Genomic DNA, 26,472 nt, shown 5'->3' with positions numbered 1-26,472 from the left:
CGGTAACCAGTTCCAGTGCTTAACTAATAATGAGAAGTTGTTATTTTTACAAGTACTTTAAAAATTGTTGTTTAGAGACTCTTCTCCTTGTGCAAAGATTGACCAGGGCTTGTAATATTTACTCGCTGACCAGTGCCGAAAAAGTACTGGTAGACCAGGGGGCTAGCAGCTGTTTTAAGGCCCAAAATCTAATAAGCCACCCGATCTAAAGAAAGATGAATGCCATATACTAGTGTTTTCTCATGCTCTAATCCCATGTTACAACAGAAGAAGGTTTGGGGACTCACCTCCCATTTAGACATGAAAGGGGGGGGGGTTGATCTCGATTCTTCCACCCCCCAAAAACATATTTAAATACTCAATCCAACAATTATTTCATATAATCGTGAAAGGGACCATGTTAAGGCTGATGCATTAAAATTGCCTTATGACAGCTGTCCCTTATTGTACTCAAATTACTTCAGGATTCTGGCTGTGTGTTTTTTCCCTTCAAGCAACCTGTAGTGAATAGGGAAAAGTGGCAGAAGTTCTCTTTACAGATTCAGACTCGCAATGAGCAAACCAGCATAAGTGCATGTAATTGCGATTCCCAGTACATTGCATTACATTGTAAGCTCTTTGCGGCAAGGGCTCTCCTTTTGTTATATGTATGTACAACACCTTCCATAGTGAGGCCCTGATCCCTGATTGAGGCCTGCTGGTTAGGGGTACTCAAACTAGGGGTTGCCACCATCCAGCCCTTCTCATATTGCTGGATGGGAGCGGCGTCTCTCCTAGATGAGAGACGAATCCTGGGCTCATCCCGATATAAAGGGGGTTGTGTAAGAAAAAGTTGAGAACCGCTGCTGTAGGTACTACTCCACTACAAACGATTAATATCTGCTTTTGGGGGCATTATTTGGTCTGCAGCGTGGATAGAACTGGGAAAACAATGTGCTATGCACTAATACTTTGCATTCTCTGCCATCTTCCATCCCTTAAATATAAAACTCTTTGTAAATATTGATCCTCAAAATCCCTGAGACGTAAGTAAGTATTGGTAAACTGAGGCACAAATTTATTGTCAAAACACAACCGGTCAGTGATAGATTTGAAATTACAGCACAGGAATCCTAATGCCTAGACCTTTACTCTAGCCCAGTGGTTCTCAACTAGGGGTCAGGTACCCCTGGGGGTACGCAGAGGTCTTCCAAGGGGTACATCAACTCATCTAGATATTTGCCTAGTTTTACAACAGGCTACAAAAAAAGCACTAGCCAAGTCAGTACAAACTAAAATTTCATACAGACAATGACTTGTTTATACTGCTCTACATACGATACACTGATATGCAAGTACAATATTTATATTCCAATTGATTTATTTTATAATTATATGGTAAAAATAAGAAAGTCAGCCATTTTTCAGTACTAGTGTGCTGTGGCATTTTTGTATTTTTATGTCTCATTTTGTCAGCAGGTAGTTTTGAAGTGAGATGAAACTTGGGGGTTCGCAAGACAAATCAGACCCCTGAAAGGGGCACAGTAGTCTGGACAGGTTGAGAGCCACCGCTCTAACCAGTCAACTATACTCCCTCTCTGAAATCATGAAAGTGATTTCTGAAGTGACTTGATCTGTCTTGCTAGCTAACTAGTTTGATAGTGACCCTACAGTGCTGCTACACAGATAAGTATGGTTCTCAGGGATTTCAAGTGACCAAAATACAGCTAATTTAGATTCTGGATAATATTTTGATCACCTGACCCAATGCAGCCATCTAAAAATCTTGGTAGCTGCAAAAAGTGCAAGGTGTCCTGAGAAAAATCTGTGCATTAGTTGCTCAAGGTGTGTCATTCCTCAAAGGAAAGTTACAGACTGAAATAGCTGAGAGCACGATTCATGGAAAAGAACATAAGGTGTTAAGGGCCGACAGGCCCTGAATCTCGGGAGTCATGGAGTGCAGATTCTGAAAACAGCAAAAGAGGTGTCAATCCTTCTTTTGGATGAGAAGTGAATCCAAGGCCCTGGTCACTTCTTGTCACTATAGGACGTGTCTATACTGCACTCTCCCAAGCCTGGGCTCTGACTCAGTTTTGAGCCCAAGCCCCCTTTCTGTCCACACACAGATCAGTCTGACTCAGGTCACTAAGCACTGAGGACCCGGGTCCTAGGACCGTGTGAGCGAGCTGGGTGAGAGCCTGAGTCCCACTGCAACTCGCATCCAAGCCCTGTCCATTTTGCAGCACAGATGCAGGTCAAGTACACACCTGATTCAGAAGGCTGGTGTAGTGCCATACAGACACATTAGCGGGCTTGTGGGACCCAGGTCCAGCAATTGTAAAGCCAGGTTTAAAACGCAATGTGGACGCACCAGCATGGATTTGGAAACCCCAAATCCACAAGCCTGGGTTCCACAGATCTGGGCTTAGTGTGCTGTGGAGACATACCTGTAGATCCCATGGCATGTTTTGTAAGAGTTAGGGTGTCCTGGCCCAGGCCTGGATTGAAGCAGTCCAGACCTTAGGCACACCACAACACAGGGCCCTGCAGACAGCTTCATGCCCACACTGTGGCCCTAGCCTCCACCTAGAGTGGTGAAGGAGAAGGGCCCCAGAATTTACCCCAGGAACCAGGTTGTATTTGCTTTGGTGGGCAGAGACCCATTTCTCTCTTCTCCCGCCACACAGAATGCTCTGCTAGGGTAGTGTTGGCAGAGAACCTTGCACTGAAGCTCCCGTTGAGATGCATGCGACAGGTCACCCGTCTCAGATGTGTTTCAGGCTGTCTGCAGACTCAGGCAGAGGCTGCTGCATCAGTTAAACCCAGGTGACTTTTTCAAGCTTTTTTTGAAAAAAGCAAAGGCTAAAAACTTCATCCTTTTTTATTTTTAAATGGAAGCTGAGAATCTGATGTGATCACATGACCCAGGGAGCTGGGTCCTAAGGCACAGACTTATAGTGGCTGTGCCCTCATCTGGCTTTGACTGGCCCAGTTTCGGGAGCTACATTTGGTCTTCCCCCTTGTAGCTTGAGCTGAAGGAGTTAGTCTGTATTTCCCCTTCTAAAATAACTGTTCCTGATGTGGCAAGCAGTCTATTTCTAAATGGTCTTTTTTTTTCAGCGGTAGGTGGGTGATCCCGATATGCAGTTAGTAAAGTGCCTGGGTGAAAGGAGCTATGTAAATACAAGGTTTCATGAGACAACATTGTACTGTTTTAGATCTCTAGTGCCTAAGGGGTCCGCTTGCAATGCAAGGCAGTTAAATCCCTGTGCATCATCCTGAAAATTTGAGCCTGAGTGTTCTTTAAGGGGAAAAAGAAATCAGTGTCCCTGATAGTGAAATGCTGCTACTCGGGATTTTACAGTTGGACTGTCAAGTTTTAAAAAGCATATTTAAAAAAAAAACACCCTTTAACAAAATCATATTATTCTAATTGTAGGAAAATACTGCAGCCCAGTCATGCCCTCGGCCTACTTACCCATCCCTTCAACTCCATTCCTAAAGTTCCAGCTTCCAGCAGCAGCCATAAAGAAAGGAACAGCCTGCCAGAAAAAAATGTTTCCTTCCTTTTCCTGTAAACATAGAATTTCCCTCCAAAATTACCCTGTGTGGCGCAGGATGGGTGATATTCTGTCCTATCCTGGTGACAGGTTATAATCTGGTCTCTCATGGTTAGGACCCTATCAGATTCACAGCCGTGAAAAACATATCACGGACCGTGAAATCTGGTCTCCCCCCATGAAATCTGGTTTTCGTGTGCTTTTTACCCTATACTATACAGATTTCATGGGGGAGACCGGTGTTTCTCAAATTGGGGATCCTGACCCAAAAGGGAGTTGCAGGGGGGTTGTGGTATTGCTACCCTCACTTCTGTGCTGCCTTCAGAGCTGGGCAGCTGAAAAGCAGCGGCTGTTGGCCGGGCACCCGGCTCTGAAGGCAGCACCCCGCCAGCAGCAGCGCAGAAGTAAGGGTGGCAAGACCGCACCACGCCACCCTGAGTTCTGCGCTGCTGCTGGCAGAGCTGGGTGGCCGGAGAGTGGTGGCTGTGGACTGAGGGCCCAGCTCTGCAGGCAGCAGCGCAGAACTCAGGGTGACGATACCGTACCAGGCCGTCCTGACTTCTGCGCTGCTGCTGGCGGTGGCTCTGCCTTCAGAGCAGGGTTCCCGGCCAGCAGCCGCCGCTCTCCAGCTGCCCAGCCCTGAAGGCAGCGCCGCCGCCAGCCGCAGCAGCCCAGAAGTAAGGATAGCAGCTCTGCAATACCCCCTACAATAACCTTGCGACCCTCCCCTCCCCCCCTCCCCCCGCAACTCCTTTTTGAGTCAGGATCCCTACAGTTAGGACACTGTGAAATTTCAGATTTAAATAACTGAAATCATGAAATTTACGATTTTTAAAATCCTATGACCGTGAAATTGACCAAAATGGACTGTGAATTTGGTAGGGCTCTACTCATGATTGCAAGGCTAGACAGAGGAGCTCTGCAAAGAGGAGACTGTTAGCTTTCCGGGGGGTGGGAAGATGTGAGGGGACACTCAGCACTTCCCTGTAGCCAAGTTATCAAAATTCCCAATCCCTACTAATGTTTTAGCTTAAAAATTTCTAAGGTGCCTAAATGGCTTAGGAGCTCAAGTCTCACTGACTTTCAGTGGCACTTAGACTCCTAACCCGCTTGGTAAATTATTCTAAAGTGCCTCTTCGCTGCCAAGGTCTTGTAGCATGGCGCTCCACAGGTTAGGTACTTCCCATCATTTGTCAGTCTTAGTTGTGTTGCTTTTGAATGTAATTGAATGTTCCCTTTGTTCTGGTATTATGAAGAATAAATGGGAATGCCTTATTGACTCTTTGTATGGCATTCATTATTTTATATGCCTTGATCAGACCCTCTTTTATTCATCTCTTCCCTTAACTAAAGAGTATTACTCTCTTCCCTTTCTCTTCATATGGACTCTGAGTCACTTGTCTCTGGACCCCTCCTATTCCTGTGTTTGTTTATCTGGGTACCAGAATCTAGTTTCATTTGATCCAAGTTAAATGCAAAAGCCTGAGTGGAACTCTTAGAGTTCGTTATTGACAGATGTAACCTATGTAAGGTATTCTTATGGAGGACGTATCAGTGTAGTATCTAAGCACTACTGATAATTTGCTATGCATTTACGTAGCACTTTTCATCCTTTAAGGAAGCACTCCCCAGACTCTATAGAAAGGGGTAACCACTCCCCACTGAGGTGACCTTTTATAACAGTTTGTGCAGGGCATACTGTATCCCAAGGTGGTCCCATCATCCTGTCACCATGTGACTCAGTATCACCATGTGCTTCCGGAATGTGAAATCATTTTGGAGACAATCCCGTGGCTTTACAAGAATGTGGGAGGTTGTGTGACATGAGATAATCCTCATCCCACAAAATCAGGACAAACTTGCAGCCCCATAAAACAGGGTCTCCAGTGTTTGGTAATAAACCTGCTAAGTGAAAGTGTACAATTTCTTGGGTACGCTGATTGATTTGTCTTGTATTGATGTAGACTAGGGGACAAAGGGACAGTGTGTTTTGTTGCCCCTTGTCTTCCCCTGAAATGTCGCCGTACAGGTCACAAGCCCTTCTCCAATCATTGCTGTTCAGATTGTTTAAATCCATCAAGTGGGAGCAAGGCTGGGTTCTCTGCCAACGCAGGTGAAATGGCCTCTTTGTGTGGGCCAGCCTGTTACTTGCACTGTTTGGCATTTGACTATATCTCAGTGCTGATTCTGCCCAAGCTAACACTAACTGCAAATTTGTAAATGAATATCAAGCAGTCCTGGTATGAGCCATCGCTCATAAAGAAATGCCAGTGAAGGGTTTGAGGGTGGGTCGGTTACAGCTATGGAAGCCCTTTATTCTCCCTCCGTTTGTTTTCTCCCATGCAAAAGCCTTCTGCTCACGTGCTTATCCTGGCTGAGGAGTTCTAAATGCAACTCCCTTTGCAACCCATGGAAGTTACTCCTTGCTCTGCTTTGTGCTGTCCAGGCACTGAGCATGGTGCCTGCCCAGTTATCCCAAGACACTCTTGTTTTGTTGGTTTCAGAGTAGCAGCCATGTTAGTCTGTATTCGCAAAAAGAAAAGGAGTACTTGTGGCACCTTAGAGACTAACCAATTTATTTGAGCATAAGCTTTCGTGAGCTACAGCTCACTTCATCGGATGCAGTGAAGTGAGCTGTAGCTCACGAAAGCTTATGCTCAAATAAATTGGTTAGTCTCTAAGGTGCCACAAGTACTCCTTTTCTTGTTTTGTTGGTTTGCAAGAGGAGATTTGGGGCAGAGAGCGGTCAATAAGCACCTATGCTCTGTGTTGCTTCTGCCCTCCTCTTCAGAGACAGCTGCATATTAGTGGTGAAATGAGGGGTGAAATCCCAGCCCAGCTAAAGTCAATGGTGTCATAGTTCAGGATCACTGCACACACTCTAGGCTCCCAGCTCCCCACTCTCTTGGTGAAGACCTGCGTCCCCTCTCCTTCCTGCCTGGAGTATTTCCAGGCTGCACAGTGCCCTGCTTGCACTGTGAGTTCCCCAGCAAACCAGACTGCTTAAGCAGCCCTGCTTCCCTTTCTCCTCAGAGGCTACAAACAGCCTAAGTGCCACAGTTATAAGTCACCACAAGGCCCTTTCTAAGCAAAGACATTTATTCTTAAGGGGAAAGCCTTACAGAGAAAACATAGTAAACCAGTAAAAGAACTTACAAGCATGCTAATAAGCTTATCGGCGATCACCCAACAGTAGGCCAATTACTTATAGTCCTTCAACAAGGATTGTGGTCCCCCCCAGACAGAAAGCCCTTAGTCACTTTAAACTCAGGGTATTTATCCAAAAGTCCCTTCTCTGTCTGTTGGTCTCTGGAGAATCCAGTGTGAACCAGTATGTGGGAGCCTGTTCAGGTGGGGGTACCTCTCTGGAGGTGTCAAAACCTGAATGAATTAGCCCCATAAGCTCCACCACCACCCCACACACTGTTCTTAGTTCCCGGAGGGCTGTGATCATGCTCCCCCATGAAATTACATACAATCCCTGGCCCAGAATGATACATAAACTTAACACAGTGAGATCTCCCACAGATATTTTAGGAAATCGCCACATCTGTCACAAATGGCAAAACTCCCGTTGACTTCAGTGGAGCCAGAATTTTCCTCAAGCTGTAGAGATGGACCACAGAGTTGATGTCCAGATCTGGGTTAGGATCAGGCTAGGGTCTGGTGTTCTGGTTCAAGCCTGAATAAGGTTTCAGGTTCAGTTTTGACAGCACTGGAAGCTCACAAGCTGGTTTGGGGAGATTTGGGCCCCAAATGCTGGAAATCTCCCAGTGTCAGCTATTCCCTTAAGACGGGAGCTACACCTGAACTAGCAATGGCAAATTGGCTCCTTACAATTTTGGGTCTGACCCAGAATGAAAACTGTGAGGGGGATAGCGTGGGCTTGGATCAGTCCTTTGCTTGGCCATTGTTAGCCATTGACACCTGTGCAGAGGGACCATTACACACCCCCCATTCTGATTTGACACCGTTTTACACCCATTTTGTTCAGCTTCACCGTTTTGATTCCGGCCCCATCTCTACTCAATTAGTCAGAAGCAGCCTAGCAAATCAGTGAGCCAATGCTCTTCTTGCTGATGTTGCCCGTCACAGGGTGGTAGTTAATATGCACCAAGGCAATATTATTTGAAGCTGCTGTCTGAAGCATGATGATTTGAAGACCATAGTCACTGCCGAGAAAAAACAGGATAAGGTTTGAAGTTACCGTGGTTATGCATATTTTTGTTTTTAAAGCACATGTCTTGGAAAGCATTTTACAAAGACCACCATTTCTGAACTGCAGCAACTAAGACCCAGATAGCAAAGATGATGGAAGGCTGCGTATTATTGGACAGTAAAATAAGTTATTTGCCACAGTAGAGCAAACCGTGGGTGGAAACCGACTTATTGGGGAATACAAACCCTCCCCAGTATAAGACTGTTCGTTCCCCTCTGTTCTGAACAAATTGAATTGTCTTCTGTTTATTAAGATGGAGCAGCTGCAGGATCTGCTACATTAAAAGTCGAGCTTCAACCAGTTTGGCTAAAGGAGTAACTGCTCTAGCTGATAGCAGTAGGGGACTTTTATATTCCTATGGGGAGCAGCCTCTGAAATGGCAAGGGCACACAATAGTGCAGAGTTTTTCAAAAATAAATAAATAAACATTTAACTATTTTGTGTTTAGTTTTATTGGAAAACCTCTTAAGTTCAGTGTCAACACTGGCTTCCTCCAGCACTAGTGAGGTCTGTCTAAATACAGTATCTAGAGGCCTGCACTCAAACTAATAGAAATCCCTCCACAGATGGTGACAAGAATCTATAGAGGTGTGTTTCTGATTGATTTGGATCAATTTTAGCTGTGCCTGCCCCAAACAACAGGAGCATAGTGAGTGGAGCCCCAGTTCAAGATGGGTGACACAGCAGCAGGGGTGAGGAGACGGGGATTTACTCCCTGGGAATGGAGCAGCCCCTTACTGTACCGGAATGAGTGCTGAGGAGCCGTGATCGCTCAGCGCTTCGCAGGTTTGGGCCTCAAAACTCTTCTCTGCCTCTGCACCTCTGAGCCAGTTGCCCAGAGGTGATGGTCTGCTGGTTAATGACGCCTCTGGACATGCTGGATTTTGTTTAGCATTGTGTTGCTACGCTCTTATGTTTCCACCACTGTTTTACATGCCCTGTGATAGGTTGTCTTGATGTAGCTTTAGTGGTCCTACGATATTAGCGAGACAAGGTGGGGTGAAGTAATATCTTTTATTGGACCAACTTCCGTTGACAGAGAAAAGCTTTTCCCTCACCCACTTTGTCTCTCGAATGCCCTGGGAGAGTGCAGAAAGTAAGGAAAGAATTCAGAGTCCAGGTCAGCGTTAGCCTCTTAGCCCTGGTTCTTTAGCCAGGTGATCACTGTGCTATTTATAATAAGGATCAGATAGCAAAGTATTCTCAGCACAACTTAGTTCAGCCTTAATGTTTCTGGAACGACTCACATCCTAAAGTCTCCCAGGGTTTTTTTTAGGTCCCCTCATATCCTCATAGAAGCCTGCACCAAGCGTTCCATAGGTCACCGTATCGCAGAAGGCTAATAAAGAACACCTTTCACTGTAGCTCTGAAAAGCTTATCTTGTTCTAATAAATGGTATCACCTTGGCTCCCACTTATCTGGTGCCCCACCCTCCTCTATACAGGTTCTAATTCAAAAAGTGATAACAAGTAATCTCCCACTTAGTGGACAACAGAAGCCCTGTAAGGAAACTTTGTACACAGGAACTTTGATGCCGAAAGGAAAGAGGGGATGATGACGGTGGGAAAAATCAGGTGATTAAACAGCTTCACTTGAATGAAAGAGGGTTTATTAAAATGGTGCTGTGCTCTGCTTTACAGGAACTCCAGATTGCCATGAACTGGTTACACTGAATAACTTAACCGCATTCCCAGGATCTGCGTAAATAACTTAACACTCAGCAAAAAGCTGTGGAGGAGCAATTCATCCCTGGCATCCTACCACCTGGAAGTTAAGCAGCGCATCTGAAGTCAAACTCCGATACCAACAGCTTTTGCCACCAGAGGCTTTGGTGGCTGTTGAAAGCCACAAGCTTTCCTAAGGCATCTTTATCCTCTATGCCTGGACATTTGTGCAGCATCTTCCCGAACCAGCACTGACAACTCAGGCCTTCCAGCAACACGAGCAATGGAAGCATTAGAAGTTGATGACATCAGCCCGGCCTTGGAGGTGACTGAAGATTTCTTCAATAGTTTTGATGCTAAGCTGGAAACGGTTGTGCAACCGTCCGAGGTGTATGGGGTACAGGAGGTTCCTGAGCTGGTAGGACATGAAGTATTCAATCAGATAACAGACAGCGGAGACCTGAGAAACATCACTTCTTCAGCTAAAAGCAGCCTCATTTGGGAACGCTGCAGAAATGGCCTCTTGGAAGCCAACGCTCCGAAAGCGTTCCCTGCCAAAGATCCGTTTACAGGGCAAACGGAGACAGCCCCGGATAATCTCTCCTGGGTGGAGCAAAGGGAAGCCTCGACTTTTAAGATTTTTAATCTCTGTCAGCGGAGGAGAGACAGGCCCCGCTCTGTGAACGATATCCTAGTGCAGAACGAGGAAGCCTCCACTTTCAAGCCAGGGCATAACCGGTCACGCTCGGATGCAAGCCACATAGACTGGGGACTTGTCTTCACAGGTGCCTCTGTACAGCCGCCGTCAAGTCAGGACACCAATTGCTCCAGGCTTTCATGCCAATCACCCACGCTAAATAAGGGAGAGGACATTCAAGGGAACACTGGTACGTACTGGTGCTTCATTGCTTTCACTAATGCTTTCTTTTAATATTGATCTTGTCTTGAAAAGGAAACTGCTAGCTGCCAGATCTTCAGCTGCTGTAAACTGGCATAGTTCCATTGACTTCAGTGGATCTACATCATTTTAAAACCAGCTCAGGATCTGGCCCATGTTTTTAAAAATATTCCCTCCCTGCCTGTTTCTTGTTCTCGGTTTTAAACGTACACTTCTTTACATTTTTCATTTAATTCAGATTGGCTAAGAAAGATATGTTTCTGGTTCTTTCCGGTTAGTTTCATTTGCAGGTTCTCAGGTACTAGGCAGTTTGAATTGCTAGTTTATTGGAAGACTGGTTAATCTCAAAAAAAAAAAAAAAAAAAAAAAAGGCAGTTTTCACTAAAATGTTAGAAATAAATATTGAAAAAAACCTGATTTTATTTTTTGGGCCTAAATGGCTCTGTACTATCCCTTTAAGAAAGGTTGGGTACTCAATTCAGAAACAACAGAAACTTCAGCACACAATCTGTGCCCTTGTCAATATTAATGCATCTCTGTCAGCTTTGTATGGGATTCAGGAAGTCTTGTTATCGGATGGACACAGACTTTCTCAGTGAGCCACACAAACGAAGCAATGTTTCAATGAGCTACACATTTCCCTTTTCCTCTCTTGAGCAGGACGCTGGAAGAGACTTGGCTGGAGGCCTCAGAAACCCCGAACCAATGTCTCCTGCTGGATGATTGTTTATTTTGCAGCTGCCAAAAGTAATAATAATAGCAGACGCAGCCCGTGCCACAAAGATCATACAATCTAAATAAGGACATGGCTTAATAAATGAAGGGGAAAGGAAAAGGAGGACGATAATTATAATAGCCAGACTGTGTGGTTGCTTAGGGTAGTGTTTGTCAATGACTGGTCCGTGGACTGGTACCAGTCCCTGAGATTTCCCTGACACAGTTTAGGAAGGGAGGAAGCTGGTCCCTGGTATCAAAAAGGTTGAGAAACGTGGCTTAGGGTTAAAGTAGAGGTGGGCAAACTACGGCCCGCAGGACTGTCCTGCCCGGCCCTTGAGCTCCCGGCTGGGGAAGCTAGCCCCTGGCCCCTCCCCTGCTGTCCTCTGGCCCCCGCAGCCCCAGCACACTGCGTCGCCAGCGGTCTGGGCGGCGGGCTGCGAGCTCCTGCCCGGCAGCGCGGTGGCGTAGCTGGCTCCGGCCGGGCGGCGCAGCTGCCAGTCCTGCTGCTCTGAGCGGCATGGTAAGGGGCTGGATATGGGCCTAGGGTCCCGGGGGCAGTCAGGGGACAGGGAGCGGGGGGGGAAGGGTTTGGATAGGGCGTGGGAGTAGGACAGGGGGCCTGTCAGGGGGCGGGGCAGTCAGGGGACAGGGAACAGGGCCGGTTGGATAGGGGGTAGGGTCCCAGGGGGCGGTTAGGGACAGGGAGTCCCGGGAGGGAGCAGTCAGGGGACAAGGAGCAGGGGAGGGTTGGGGATTCTGAGGGGGGCAGTCAGGAGGCGGGAAGTGGGAGATGGTGGGGGCTAGGCTGTTTGGGGAGGCACAGCCTTCCCTACCCGGCCCTCCATATGGTTTTGGAACCCCGATGTGGCCCTCAGGCCCTTTGCCCGCCCCGGGTTAAAGCATGCCTTTAAGTCCAGATTTGCCAAAGAGGTTGGCTCCTTCTTAGCCATCAAAACGTAGTGTCTGAATGGGAGCTGAGCTTTTTTAGAAAATCTGCCCTGTACATTGTACCCCTGCGAGGGGACCCCCGGGGTTCTGCCTCCTGCAGCCTCTCAGCTCACAAGGGGAACATGCCCCCTGCTCCATCCCTTCAGGGTACATCCTTCTTCCCTGTGCTCCTGTTCCGCCCCACCTCCTCCCAGTCCATACTGAGCAGTGCACCCATGGGAGAGTATGGACAGCGCTGTCTCTATGCTCCCTTGAGTGCAGGGATGGTAACTCTGTCTGGTCGTTACATGGGCTAACCCAGGATGGGGAAGGGTCCTGTGTGCCCATGGAAAGGCCAGGCTTTGTGGCCCCTATAGAGGAAGACATGTATCTTGACAGGATTATAGATTGTGGATATCACCTCTTTTTGTGTGTATGTGTGTGTGAATTACAGCATGGGTGTTTGGTATTGTTGGCCAAGTTTCTGAGAACTTTACACTCAGCTTGGTGGCATTTCTCATTCTGTACTCGTTCTGATAACTTTTGAACACTGCATCCATTCAATTCCAACATTTCTGGGAACATTTGAGGCATCAGTGGCCAGTGCCCTGTTGATTTTGGGAAAAATCAAACCAAAAGGCAGAAAGTGGGAGACATATGATGCCTGTGCCCGTTCTTTAGCACCCCCACAGTTGGTCCATGGCACCCATCAATGCCTTGTGGCATAGCAATACTTCTATCCCGTCTCTGTCCATCCTCCCAACAGAGTTTAATTAACACGTTGACAGCCTGAATGACTTATCTCCCAGACAGAAAGAGGAATAATGAGTGGAGGAAAGGGGGTGAGAATGCAGGGAATGTGGCGTGGAGCAAATACAGCCCTGGCAGTGGGGGGGAGATGGGGGCCCTGTTATGGGGGAAGAAGGAAAGGGGGCACACAGAGCTCCTAACATGGTTCGTAGGTGGGAATGGGGGACAGGCAGACCAGCTGGCATAGAGGGAAAGGGGGAAAATGGGAGGAAGAAGGTAATGAGGATTCACAGCCCGTGCTGGAGGTATATTGGAGGATCCTACAATGGGGCCTGGGAGGAATGGGGGCAGCCAGAACCCCTGCCAAGTGGAGATGGGACGAGTTGCAGGGAGTCCCTGAAATAGAAGGGTATGGGGGGTACCCAGAGAGCTTGTGGGGGGAACGATGGGATGCAAGAATGTGCCATGATCTCAGCCTGTACAAGCTGCATGACTCTCCTAGTTTTATTGTATACTATAAACACATTACCTGAGGGAAGGGGTTGAGCTTTTTGTTTGCCTCCTTTTATAGTTTCAGATTTGTACCATCGTATATTTACACTGCCACTGTCCTCTGGAAGCGCCAAAGGATCCCAATCCACTGCAAACCACCGACTGCTTTGTGTGGCACATCCCTGTCCTCACCCAGAGCTCAATGTCAGATCGGGGTTTAAGGATATAAAGCCATAAGAGGAATCACTCCAGCCACAGGGAGGTGCGACCACCCATGGGGTAAAGCATGCCATGTTACACAACAGCACTCCACGACTGTTTAGGAAAGGACGCCGAGAAGAGTACTGAAACTGCAGGTGGAATTTAGGCGGGCAGAAGAGAGTGATCCAAAAAGCTAGTTGCTTTTGGAGTTCTTTTTTACACTGTAAGAAAATCTAACACAATTTGGAACAGGGACCGTAGGGCAGCATTACATCAGAGTGCAGGGATTTGTTTACTGTAAAAGCGGCTCTCACTCTAATCTCTCTCCTTCACTTCCTGCAACAGGCTTGAGTTAGGTCCAGGGACCCTCTCTGCTTGTATAAGCAAGACTTGCTGTTCCTTCCTTTTTCCTAAATGGCTCCTGTTCCAGCTGTTCCCCTTCAGGAGCAGGTGTCCCTTCTGCCCAGGGCTAACAGACAATGGAGAGACCAGCCATCTAGACGTCCTGGGGGGATGCTGCTGCATGCAGAAGCACATCCACAGCAGGTCAGACAGGCTTGCAGAGAATTTCCCACAATCCACTGAAAACAGAACAAACTCTGACTGCCGCACAATTGGCTCTGACTGAAAAAAAGCCACCGGGCACCTGGTCAACTGGCACATGTGGTCACCAAGGGCTTGTCTACAACAAAAGTTGTGCTGCTTTAATTATACCACTGTACTTATGTGGTACATCCCTGCCTTGCACAGACACGGTTATACCGACTTAAGTGACCTTATAACAGTCTATCTTATCCCCATAAGGGAAATAGATTAAGCTATACCAGTATATAAGGCACTTTTATTCCAATATCACTGCATCCATCCTGGGGGTTGTGCCAGTATAACTATCTTGGTAGAAATCACACCCTCTCCAAAATACACCAATGCAAATCCTGTGTTTAGAGCAGGCCTTAGCATACGTGAAGTCAAAGAAATAGAGCGTGGTCACAAAAGTACAATATCTGCTTTGCCTCAGTGGTCACTGTGGTAAGTACGGCACATGGGGAAGAGAGCTCGCCTTTCTTGGTGAAGGTTTGTACCGTGCTTTGAAGCTGTAAAGCATTATTAGAGGGCGGCCACTGAACTGTGACCGTGCAGCCCAAGGGGGGGAATCCAGAGAGTTCCATATAGCAATCAGAAGGTCTAGCAGATGCCTACCAGCCAAGGCTGATGCCAAAGATGGGTTTGTAGCAGGGGCTGCTTTTTCTTTGTCCTTTATTTGCCCACATCTACGTAACTGAGGGACCTCCCTCTTCCCATGACTGCCAAGAGAGGCAGGCAACTCTGCATTTCAGCTCTGCATTTTTGCTCCTTACCCCCCCCGCTGTGTGTTCTTACCACCCCCTTTGCCTCTCTTGAAACCTGGAGTTCCCTGCCCTGCCTCCCGCCCAGTTCACCTGCTTCCCACCCAGGCAGAATAAGGACCCCCCCCCCTGCAGCCTATGTCTACTTCTCTATGCCTAAAGCTGAGCAAGGCTCCTGTCAACAGGGCAAAGAGTGCAAAAGGTACAACAGCAGAGATAGGTTGACCATATTTCCCAGAGAGAAAACTGGATACCCCCAGCCACTTGCCTGAGGAGCTGCGCCCTCACCCCACCCTGTGAGGCTGTTGCCAGTCACTGGAACCCTGCGGGGGCCCCCTCAAGAGGTTATTGCTTGTCCCTGGAACCCTGCTGTCCCGCATCTGTGCTCCACCCCCCCTCTGGGGACTGGCATCTCCACTCACCACCCCCCCACACACTCACACATTCCTCCATACCACACCCCACTTTTTTTCTTTCTTTCTTTTTTTTTTTTACAAAAGTGGGTATTTATCCCATTTGCTCTTGCCAACTGATCAAGTCAGCAAGAGCAAATGAAACAAATGCCTCCTTTTGAAAAGAAAGTTGGACAGCCGGGACAGGGTTTGAAAAAGGGACTGTCCCGGCCAAAAGGAGACATATGGTCACCCTAAGCAGAGATCTTCCATTACCAGAGTAGGAAGGGCTGGCTCCACACTCCCTTATCTCAGTAAATTTGACTCCCACTGACTGAGTGTAACTTTAATTTCATTAGAAATTAACAGACTCCATATAAGTGATACCAGCTAACAGCCTACTCCCTACTATAGCAGGCCTACTCATTCCTCTCTCAAAATTGGCAGCCAATGCGCTGGGGCTACCTTTTATAGCCCATCCATTCCCAGAATTCTCTGCGGGTGCCTGAAACAAGTCGCCTGAGAAATCTAAACACACTGAAATAGTCAAATGCCTTAGTCTCTTAAAAATTACTTTGTGCAGAAGATTATACTTACTGACAAGTTCCACAACAGGAAAACTGAGCAGGGCAGGGGAAAGAGAAATATATTAACAAGAACGGCAAAACTACATCTCCCCAAAATCCCTGGGATGGTTATTTCCTGTACACCAGCCCCACCCTTAGAAGACTGCTGTTTATGTAGGAGTTAGGTGCATTTAGGGAAGGTTGGAAGGGTAAGTTTAAGAGTCTTTCCCCAAAAGATGTCTCCAGATCTGTAGTGTTTTTTCCATAGGAAAAAAAAACTTCTTTTATGCTCTGAAAACAGGCTAAACTTGTCTGAATATTTTCCCCCTTTCCGCTCAACCAATTTATGGCTGTTAAGAGGTCAGTAGCCTTTATATTTCTGCCTTCTGAGTTAATAGAGGCCTTTCTTTGGTCCTGAGCACCTTATAAAGAACTGGCAGCTACTGTGAAAAAAGACAAGTGGGTGGCACAACCATGTGTACCCATGACAGGTAAATATTTCTCATGGAAGTCCCTAAATATGTATTAAAAATGACCCCATGATTCATGTTAAGCATACGTAGCAGCTGTTCTAGTAATGGGGGGAGTCATATGAATAATGAGAGAGAAGGAAAAGTCTGTTATCTCACCCATAGTGAGATAGCCCTTTCTAGAACCCTTAAAACTCAGCTGTTTCTTTTCAGTCCTCACTGGACCTGCTTCCTGGAAAGGAATCTCCCGTGTAGCTTGCAGGCTCTCTTAGTCCTTCTAAGACTGGCCAGTTTGTTTCATGAGTCATTACCTACCTAGAGTATTTAGTACTATATGCTTATCTGTTCCCGCTACTTGTTTTTTTTACGACATAGACAAGTGGAACTGGATCCTTTCCAAGCATCATGGAAGGAAAGGATTTGAAAAATGCATCTTATGGGAGTGGTATCCCCTTGTGCCTGCCAGCAAAACTGCTTACGCATTAGAAACAAATACTGCTTTTTTTTTTTTCTTCCCAGTTTCTGTTAAGAGTTCAGTGTTGAGTGGTTAGTGGAACTAGTGAAGAGGGAAGTTTAAGTTCAGGACAGTTATTTGTTTTTTTAGGGAGGCAGCCTGTCCAACCAAAGGGAAAGTATCCATAGCACCCAAAGAAGGATCACTTAGACTATTAAGTACAATATGTGATCAGGTATATTTGTTGTTCACATGGATTTTTTTTTTCTTCAAACATAGTCACCTTTTGAGCAGTGTACGTGCTCTAATGCTTCTCATCCATTATTCTTCTCGTTTGTATTACTCTAGGGCTTAAAGGCCCCAATTAAAAGTGGTGAGGCTTCGTTGTGTTAGGTGGTGTACTAACACATAATGAGAAACAATCATAGAATCATGGAATATCAGGGTTAAAAGGGACCTCAGGAGGTCATCTAGTCCAACCCCCTGCTCAAAGCAGGACCAATCCCCAACTAAACCATCCCAGCCAGGGCTTTGTCAAGCCTGACCTTAAAAACTTCTAAGGAAGGAGATTCTGCCACGTCCCTAGGTAATGCATTCCAGTGTTTCACCACCCTCCTAGTGAAGAAGTTTTTCTTAATGTCCAACCTAAACCTCCCCCACTGCAACTTGAGACCATTACTCCTTGTCCTGTCCTCTTCTACCACTGAGAATAGTCTAGAACCATCCTCTCTGGATCCACCTCTCAGGTAGTTTGAAAGCAGCTATCAAATCCCCCCTCATTCTTCTCTTCTGCAGACTAAACAATCCCAGTTCCCTCAGCCTCTCCTCATAAGTCATGTGTTCCAGACCCCTAATCATTTTTGTTGCCCTTCGCTGGACTCTCTCCAATTTATCCACATCCTTCTTGAAGTGTGGGGCCCAAAACTGGACACAGTACTCCAGATGAGGCCTCACCAATGTCGAATAGAGGGGAACGATCACGTCCCTCGATCTGCTCGCTATGCCCCTACTTATACATCCCAAAATGCCATTGGCCTTCTTGGCAACAAGGGCACACTGCTGACTCATATCCAGCTTCTCGTCCACTGTCACCCCTAGGTCCTTTTCCGCAGAACTGCTGCCTAGCCATTCGGTCCCTAGTCTGTAGCTGTGCATTGGGTTCTTCCGTCCTAAGTGCAGGACCCTGCACTTATCCTTATTGAACCTCATCAGATTTCTTTTGGCCCAATCCTCCAATTTGTCTAGGTCCCTCTGTATCCTATCCCTGCCCTCCAGCGTATCTACCACTCCTCCCAGTTTAGTATCATCCGCAAATTTGCTGAGAGTGCAATCCACACCATCCTCCAGATCATTTATGAAGATATTGAACAAAACCGGCCCCAGGACCGACCCCTGGGGCACTCCACTTGACACCGGCTGCCAACTAGACATGGAGCCATTGATCACTACCCGTTGAGCCCGACAATCTAGCCAACTTTCTACCCACCTTATAGTGCATTCATCCAGCCCGTACTTCTTTAACTTGCTGACAAGAATACTGTGGGAGACCGTGTCAAAAGCTTTGCTAAAGTCCATAAACAATACATCCACTGCTTTCCCTTCATCCACAGAACCAGTAATCTCATCATAGAAGGCGATTAGATTAGTCAGACATGACCTTCGCTTGGTGAATCCATGCTGTCTGTTCCTGATCACTTTCCTCTCATGTAAGTGCTTCAGGATTGATTCCTTGAGGACCTGCTCCATGATTTTTCCGGGGACTGAGGTGAGGCTGACAGGCCTGTAGTTCCCAGGATCATCCTCCTTCCCTTTTTAAAAGATTGGCACTACATTAGCCTTTTTCCAGTTATCTGGGACTTCCCCCGTTCGCCATGAGTTTTCAAAGATAATGGCCAATGGCTCTGCAATCCCTGCACCAAAGAGGGTGCAGTCTAATGCTCCTATGCTACACTCATTTACACCTGTGCTTAATTAGTTCCATTGGTTCTGGGACTACTCATGGGAGTAAGTTAAGCATAGGTGTAAATGTTGGCAGGACTGAGGTCTCAATCAACAAAAGAGAAAAAAGGTGAAAGAGACACAAGCACACAGAGATTAAGTGATTCACCCAAGGTCACCCAACAGGTCAGTAGTGGAGCCAGGGAAATGACCACGGTTCTCCTGACTGCCAAGGTGAAATCCTGACTCCGGAAAAATCAATGGCAAACCTCTCATTGATTTCAGTGAGGCCAGGATTTCACCCCATGTATTTTTTAAAAATCCTCATCTGTGCAACTAATAAATAGTGGCCCAGTAAAGCTGGAAACTTACAGAATGTATATTTTTTTCACCATTTCTGCTGGTTTGAAGCTTGCATTGCAGTCAGTTTAGGCAGGGAAACATTGTCTTCTCTAACTTCCTGGGAGTTCTGCCTGAGTAAGGACTTCGGGCCCCGCACCTCTAAAGAGGGAATCTTGTCTTCTGGGCTTATGACATCTATATACTGTTGCAAGAGTAGAATGATAGAAAGCTGAGCTCTCCTTTGTGGCTATATAGTACACTCTGAACTGGGTTGGGTTTGTTTTTCTTTTTTTTTTTGAGCCATACATAAACCTCCGTTAATGAACAACAAAGTTTGGGCTTGCAGGTCTCCTTTGTTGGGATCATTTGCAGTCGACTTACTTTTGAGTTGTCTGTAAACATGTGAGCGTTGCTCTCCCTCCCGTTCTTGGCCCTTTGCCTCATATTGGCCAGAGAAGCCCTGGCTCTTCCTTTTCCAGACACTCTTACAGAAACTTTTATAATTCTCAGTGCCTAGGAGCAGGGAGACTCTTCTGAGCAGAGCGTTTATTTATACAGTAGCTGGTGAGGAGAAACTGAGCAGGTTTTTCTTTAAGGGAATGTATGGTTTGTGAAAGATGGCAGCATAACCGTGCCGGGGCCTGGAGTTGTCATTCATAGACGCAGGTACAGCATAAGCCAATAGCAGTGCGGATGTCCTCATGCTGCCCCAGCAATGCTGTTTAGGAACTTCATGTCGGCTTGAGGGAGTCATTTAGGAGGGTAAAGACCTGTTTATCCGTCGCTTTCTCCAGGATCACCACTGTGGTGTGGACATTTTGTTTGCTAGGAAATGGAATGAGATCAGCAATGCATTTCACAAGGGTCCTCAGCTGGCAAACAACTTTTGGCCATGTTTGAACCAGTGACTAAGCCCCAGTCCTGCAGAAAGAGACACATGAGTAACTTTATGCCTGTGAGTAGTGTCATTAAGATCCATGTGACTCCCCAAGTTAAGTGCATAAGCGTTTGCCAGATCAGGCTCTTAGGAGGGAAAGTCTCTGTGTCTCATTACAGCTCCCCTGAAAAGGGTTGATTAGAGCTGCTTTGAACATTTTCCTTGAGCAAAAGTGGGCTTTTTTCCTAAACAAACATTTTCTGCAAAAAAATGATTTTTTTAACTGAAAGCCCGAAAAAATTCAGCTTTTGGTTTTTCATAAAAAACCTGGAAATTTTTTTGGGGAAAAAAGGGACCATTCTTCATTTCTTTTGAAATTTTTCACTGAAAATACCATCACCGTTTTCTTTCTAGCTTGGTTGTTATCATCCTGAATGGACTGAGCAGTAATAATCAGCAGAGGGCTGTGCTATGAATCTGCTGCTGCTCTTTTCTTCCTTCTCGGAGAGGGTGTAATAATGATACCTATTATAATAATCATCAGCAGATCTCAAAGCGCTTCAAACCTTTAATGTATTTATCCTCACAACATCCCTGTGAGGTAGGGCAGTGCTATTATCCCCACTGTACGGAGGGGAAACTAAGGCACGGAGAGGTTAAATGAATTGCCTGGGGGTCATAGAGGAAGCTTGCGGCAGAGCAGGGAATCAAATCTGGGTCTCAAAGGCTGAGGCTAGTGTTCTAACTATTGGAGCATCCTATAGGGACGCTGCCAGGCGGGGAAGATTCTGTGGTAGTTGAAAGGCTGGTGGTGAGGTGCAGGTGTGTGGGGACCCTGAGAGGAGCGAGATGTTAAAGATGACTGGTGAAGTGCTTATTGTGACCAATCCGAGAGTAGAGCCCACAGGGCCTAGTGCTTGGAGCACCTACCAGGCAGATTTTAGGTTCCTAATTGTCTTTTGTGTCTTTGAAAATCTATCCCTGAAGCGCTTGCCTCAGAGCTTGTGACGCGGAAGCCATCTATGTAGCGGCTGCACCAGGCGTGAGGGGACATTAGGTACAGTAGTTTGCACCGTGCGTCTAGCACTGCAGAACACAAACTTGGATCTGGTACACCTCAGCGTAGATGGGAGGGATGAGCCATTACAGCCTTGTCTGACCGAGATCCCAAAATAATCACAATTAAATTTGTAGCCATGAGCTTCTTTGTGGGGATAAAGAATTGGCTTGGAGATTGACAACAGCAAGTGCGTCTGTATGAGACACCTCCTGGTGAAGGAGCTGGGTGACTAAGGTTGCTTCTTGTCCACACTTTACCCGATGTGCCAATGACTTGGATGGAGGGAATGTGGTGTAGAGATTATTGATAATTGCTGGTGATACAAAACTGGAGAAGGAAGAGAAATCAGTACAAAGAATGATTGCAGTGAAGATCATCTGAACAACTAATGACTTGGGGTATGTGCTTACAAATAGCATATACAACCAAAGTAGGGTAATAGGGCCAGACCCTCACTGGTGTAAATTGACTTTGAAGTCAATGGGACTAGAGTTTAGTGACAGAAATAGCCTACCAGATTGAGTCTGTTTGCCTGCTTCTTTGATGCAACACTTCATGTATCAGTCTTCAATGTAAAATGGTTACATGATTTAAAAACTCTTGTATGTGGTGCCTTTTTGTATTTCTGGGATTCTACGGCAGTAAAGCTCTCAAAATAATCCAGTTGCTGTCATCCTGGTGGCAGAGCAATATTGCTTTGCATTGCCAGGTGGAAGACCTGGGTTCTATTTAAGGTTCTGATCCTGCGAGCTGGGAAATCTGCAGAGACATCATGTTTGCTCCTGAAAGAGGAAGGTGTGGAAAGCCTTGTATGAGTTAGAAATGATCCCTGATAAATCAAGTTAATTTCAGAGTGGCTGTCACCTGGGGCTACCTTATTCCCACGGTTAAGACGTGGATGCGGTAAAAGCACTGGGGAGGATGGCGGAGGGAGTCCGAATATTGGAAGGCAGACCTGGAATAAATTATTTAATTTTTAAATAGCACCTAGCGGTCCCAAGTGAGTTCAAGGCCCCATTGTGGCTAGGCACTGCACACACACGTAGTAAGAGATATGCCCTGATGAGGTTACACTCTAAATAGACAATACAGACAAAAGACATAAGGGGAAACTGAGGCACAGCATGGTGACGTGACATGCCCAAGATCACGCAGAAGGTCAATGTCATACCCAGGAAATAGGCTGCCAGTCCAGTGCCCTATCCACTAGACCACACTATTTCTCTAAATCCCTCCCTTCGTCCACTCGCATGGGAGATGCTTCTCACCAGATCTTGACCGCTCCCTCGGATTGGACACCATTGGGGTAGGAGACGTGAGGCAAGGCAAGTTCAGTGGTGATGCTGAGGGTGGGGCTACATTGGCAGCCCTGGGGAATGGGTAGGCGAGGTAGCTATATTACAGAGATGGGTAGCATGACCTGCTCTGCCGTCTTGTGTACGTGGGAGGCTCTGGAAGGTGAATGGGGATGGAGAATCCAGTAAGAGAGAGTGAGAGGGGCACAGACACGGAAGACAAGCCGCCAGGGCAGAAGGGTTATGGAATAACACTGACGAGCTTGGATGCGAAGCTTAACTGGGCCTCTTCAGACTGAATTATTGGCTGCAAGTGTGGTAGGGAAAATAGTTTATCCCTATGGGACTTTGTGCTCCGGAGTTATGGAACTTCACTGAGTTACTGAGACGGAGTTTTGAACTCTTGGGGCCGTGCTAGCTGCTTATAATAAAGTTATGATTTTACATAGCATTTCCAGCTTGGTTTCTAAGACTTTTCCCCTATGGCCGATGCCAAGGTAACTATCCTGATGTGAACTGAACCTGTTTTAAATAGCTTTGTTAGTCACATTCATCCCTTTCTTCCTTCCCTTTGAAGCTGAGTCAGGGAGTTTATACAAAAGCTGGCTAATGCTTTTTCATTTGGTATTCCCATTTCCTTTAGAAGCGTGTAGATACATTTCATGTATCTAATAGCCACTAATAGGTAACCATTTTTGTAGTGTGTGCAACTTCTGCCTTTTCCATGAATGGGGGTCCTGATGCTGGTCTCCCATACATCTCTCTGTCACTTGAGAATTAAGTGGTCCTGAGTCGCTATTACACAGTGACTGCCACCGGTGCAAAATGCTATTGTTCTGACCTGGAAGCTATCCACTGGCATAAGTCACTAGATAAGGTGTAGGTCAATGGAGTATAAGGCCTATTGACTTCAGGGGATTTACTCCTGGTTTATACCAGTGTAACTGAGAGCAAAGTCCGGCCCCTGATTCAGAAAAATTCCCTGTTGCTGCACGTAGAAAAACAGGGAGAAAATAATTATTTTTAAATCTCTCTGATTGGCTAGACAGTTCATTTTACTCTGCATCTTTATATTGAATCATATGCTAGAATAGCTGCCATGTGGACATTTTATTGGAAACGAGCACACACCTGATTTGTAGAAGTGGTTTAAGGAACCTGGTCCTTCGATATTAACGGGTGTGTAACAACAGACAGCATGAATAAAGCTGTACTTTAAAAAACAGGTGTGTGTGCTCATAGACTCATAGACTTTAAAGTCAGAAGGGACCATCGTGATCATTTAGTCTGATCTCCTGCACAGTGTAGGCCACAGAACCTCACCCACTCCTGAAATAGACCCCTCCGCTTTCTTCAAGTTTGATCTGTTTCTGAAAATCTTCGCTTCTTTTTATTGGAGGAGTTGGGTATGATTGCATATTTCAATTGCCCCTAGGAACAAAGTGCAGTTGTTTTGAATACGTTATGCACATTTACCATGACTGAAAATGTGATTAAACCAACTCCCCCAAGAATGGACAAACCTAGAATTAGAGGTAGCCTAATTCACCATTCTCAAAGTCGGTTTTGCCTTCCTTGAAGCTAAAGACTAAAAAATAGTGAAAGGTGTGGACACCTGATCTTGCAGCCATAGAAATCATTGTCAAAGCTTCCACTGAGTTCAGTAGTGTAGGATCGGGGGTTTAAAGCATAGCTTTTTGGCCAAGGATTTTCCTTGAAACATTAATGAATTAAACTTCATGGCACACCAATAAAGTAGGCACTGTACACCTTTTACGGATAAGTAGACTGAAGCACAAAGAGGTTAAATGCGTTGTCCAAGGTCATGCAGAGAGTCAGGGGCCAATCTGGGAACAGAATGCAGGAGCTGTCTTCTCTGTCTCTGGACAGCACTTCTTAATCTAAAATATATTCAAATAACGCAGATGTGAGAAAACACATTTGTTTGTCTTTTAATAGTAGCATTCACTTTGGCGTGTGAAGGGGCAGGCTGCCTGCCTACAAACAGAAACACAAATACAAGCTGCTTGGCAATGAGAAAAAATATCCCAGCTTTGCGTAAACCATTTCTGATCTCCCCTCTTCCAATGCTTGTGGAAATCAGAGATGATTTGAGGTGGTGAGCCACCATATCAGGTGGACACTCGGTGCAAGAAATTTTAATGAGATGTAATCCAAACAAACTACCCAGAGAGAGGAGGTAATCTGCAGAGAGAATTCTCGGCTGCTCCCAGCTGCTGTCTGTTTGTTTTCCTCTTATTTTTCAAGAAATTACAGTTCAAAAAAGCATGAACCCAGATGTGGGTTATTTACTGTGATTATCTCCCTTTTTACTGTGCCTCAATTTAATTTCCCTGGTTTTGGGGCGGGAGGAGGGAGAAGAGAAATGCTGTTTCTATTTATGTGGTGAACAGAAAGATGGCAGCACTCAGTGGATGGGTATTATCTGGCTTATTGTGCATCAAGGAGATGAAGGAGCAGAGGAGGGTGAAGGGAGGGGCACCTTCTAATACAGCCCATCTATCCAGCATCCATTGCCCTGACCCGAACAGTATGAATTTGAATTTTAATCAAGATGGCTGATGTTTTTGTCCCAGTTAAAGTGGAAGCGGGTGAAGCCAATTCATAGAAGCTTGAAGGAAGGGGAGAGGGAATGCCTAGCGAAAGAGAGAGAGCCTTTCTGTCACTCACCAAAAGACAAGCACATTTCTGGGTAGCTGAACGAGGCCTGGGGGTAGGGAGTGGTTATAAGTTTGTCTTATTATGGAAGAAGCTTGAACTGTCGTCTGTACTTTGGAAGCAGAGAGAGTGAGTGAGATTGCTGTTGGGTCTGCAGCAGGACCACCTCTTTTATTGGATTAACCGAGAAGGAAGATGACTGTAGAATGTGTACCCATTATCTGCACTACAAAGGGATTAGTGTGGGTTTCAAAGAAATTAATGGCTTTTGAGTTAGCACAGAAATACTAATGAATGTCAAGGCCAGAGATGTAAGGCAAACAGAATTGGTTTCTCCACCACCCCCCTCCCCCCCTTTGCATTTGGGGTCTGAGTTTAATTTTTCTCTGCAATTTTACAATTTAGATCTATGGTTTTCCCTTTTAGCCGAAATACTCTGTAGTAGGTTGTCCATTTGCAGGGAGTACTTAAATTTGTGTGTTTACATCCATATCAGACAGGATAATGCTTAAATCAGTGAAATAGTTGAAAACAGCTGCACAGAAAGTCTGTCTACACTGGGAAAATTTATCATGTTAAAAACATGTTAACTAACATGATGTTAAGCACAGTTTTGTCCTTAGTGTTTGTCAGGAGAGTGGTCGATTTAGGACATGATAGCTAAGCCCAACCTAAACGTGACCTTTTTCCTGGTGTAAAGGTAGGGTAGCCCCCTGAGCTCGATTTTGTTGTTGTTGCTGGTTCAGTTTAGCCCAGGTTTCTGTGACTACACTAGGGAAAAGGTCAAGTATTAGCGAAATCCTGGTCTATGTTACGAAGTTCGGTCAACCTAACTACATAGCTTAGCGAAATGAAAAATATAGTGGCCCGGGTGATGTAGTTTAGGCCAACCTAATCCCCAGTGTAGACACCGCTAGGAATTCTTCTGTCAACCTAGCTACTGCCTCTCAGAGGTGGATTTACTATGGCGACAGAAGGGATTCTTCTGTTGCTGTAGTAAGCATGTCCACGACATCAGCTCAGCATTTCTAATGTAGACAGAACCTAAGTCTGACCTTAATTTGACCACTTTTCTTAGTCCAAACCCTTGAGTACGTCTTCCCTGCAGCATTAATTTGCGCTCTTACTCTGGTGTTCCCCTTACTTGTTCCTTGTATCCACGCACACAACCCTTTGACCTGTGCTGTCTGGTGCTTTCAACCCAAGTTAGCTGGCCCAGGTGGGACTATAGGATAGAGTCTGGTTCTGCTTACACTCGGGCTGGTAACCCACCCCAACCACTGTGCAGTGCGGATATAGGCTAAGCCACTTGAGTGCTCATAACTCTTCAGTGTCTTCCCACAATTCCCCCTGCTGCACTCCAAAGGATAGGCAAGTTCTCCCACAATCCACTGGGAAAGAAGCATAGAGAAAGTAGTGTATTTCTCAATACTTGAACTGCGTGGGAGGTTCTAGATCAAGGATCTGCAACCTTTGGCACCAGGCCCATCAGGGAAATCCGCTGGCAGGCCGGGCCGGTTTGTTTATCTGCAACATCCGCAGGTTCGGCCAATTGCAGCTCCCACTGGCTGCGGTTCGCCTCTCCAGGCCAATAGGGGCTGCAGGAAATGGCGTGGGCCAAGGGATGTGGTGGCCACCACTTCCC

At 46.2% G+C, this 26,472-nt stretch overlaps 1 protein-coding gene across 7 annotated transcripts in view; it reads left to right on the top strand.

Annotated features, from left to right (window-relative positions):
- The window catches only part of PLEKHM3 (pleckstrin homology domain containing M3), a 133,688-nt gene that overhangs the window by 5,771 nt on the left and 101,445 nt on the right, over positions 1–26,472 (top strand). For all 7 annotated transcript variants that reach the window (XR_012154375.1, XM_073306631.1, XM_073306629.1 and 4 more), the window contains exon 2: positions 9,400–10,310. Coding sequence is in view for 6 of the 7 variants with exons in the window: in XM_073306631.1 (XP_073162732.1) it covers positions 9,707–10,310 (604 nt within the window). In the remaining variant the exon portion in view is untranslated. The remainder of the gene's footprint in view (positions 1–9,399; positions 10,311–26,472) is intronic.

Source organism: Lepidochelys kempii, chromosome 11 (genome assembly GCF_965140265.1).
Source record: "Lepidochelys kempii isolate rLepKem1 chromosome 11, rLepKem1.hap2, whole genome shotgun sequence".
NCBI lineage: Eukaryota > Metazoa > Chordata > Testudines > Cheloniidae > Lepidochelys > Lepidochelys kempii.
Note: the sequence above shows the minus strand (reverse complement) of the source record. Positions and strands in the feature narration are given on the sequence as shown.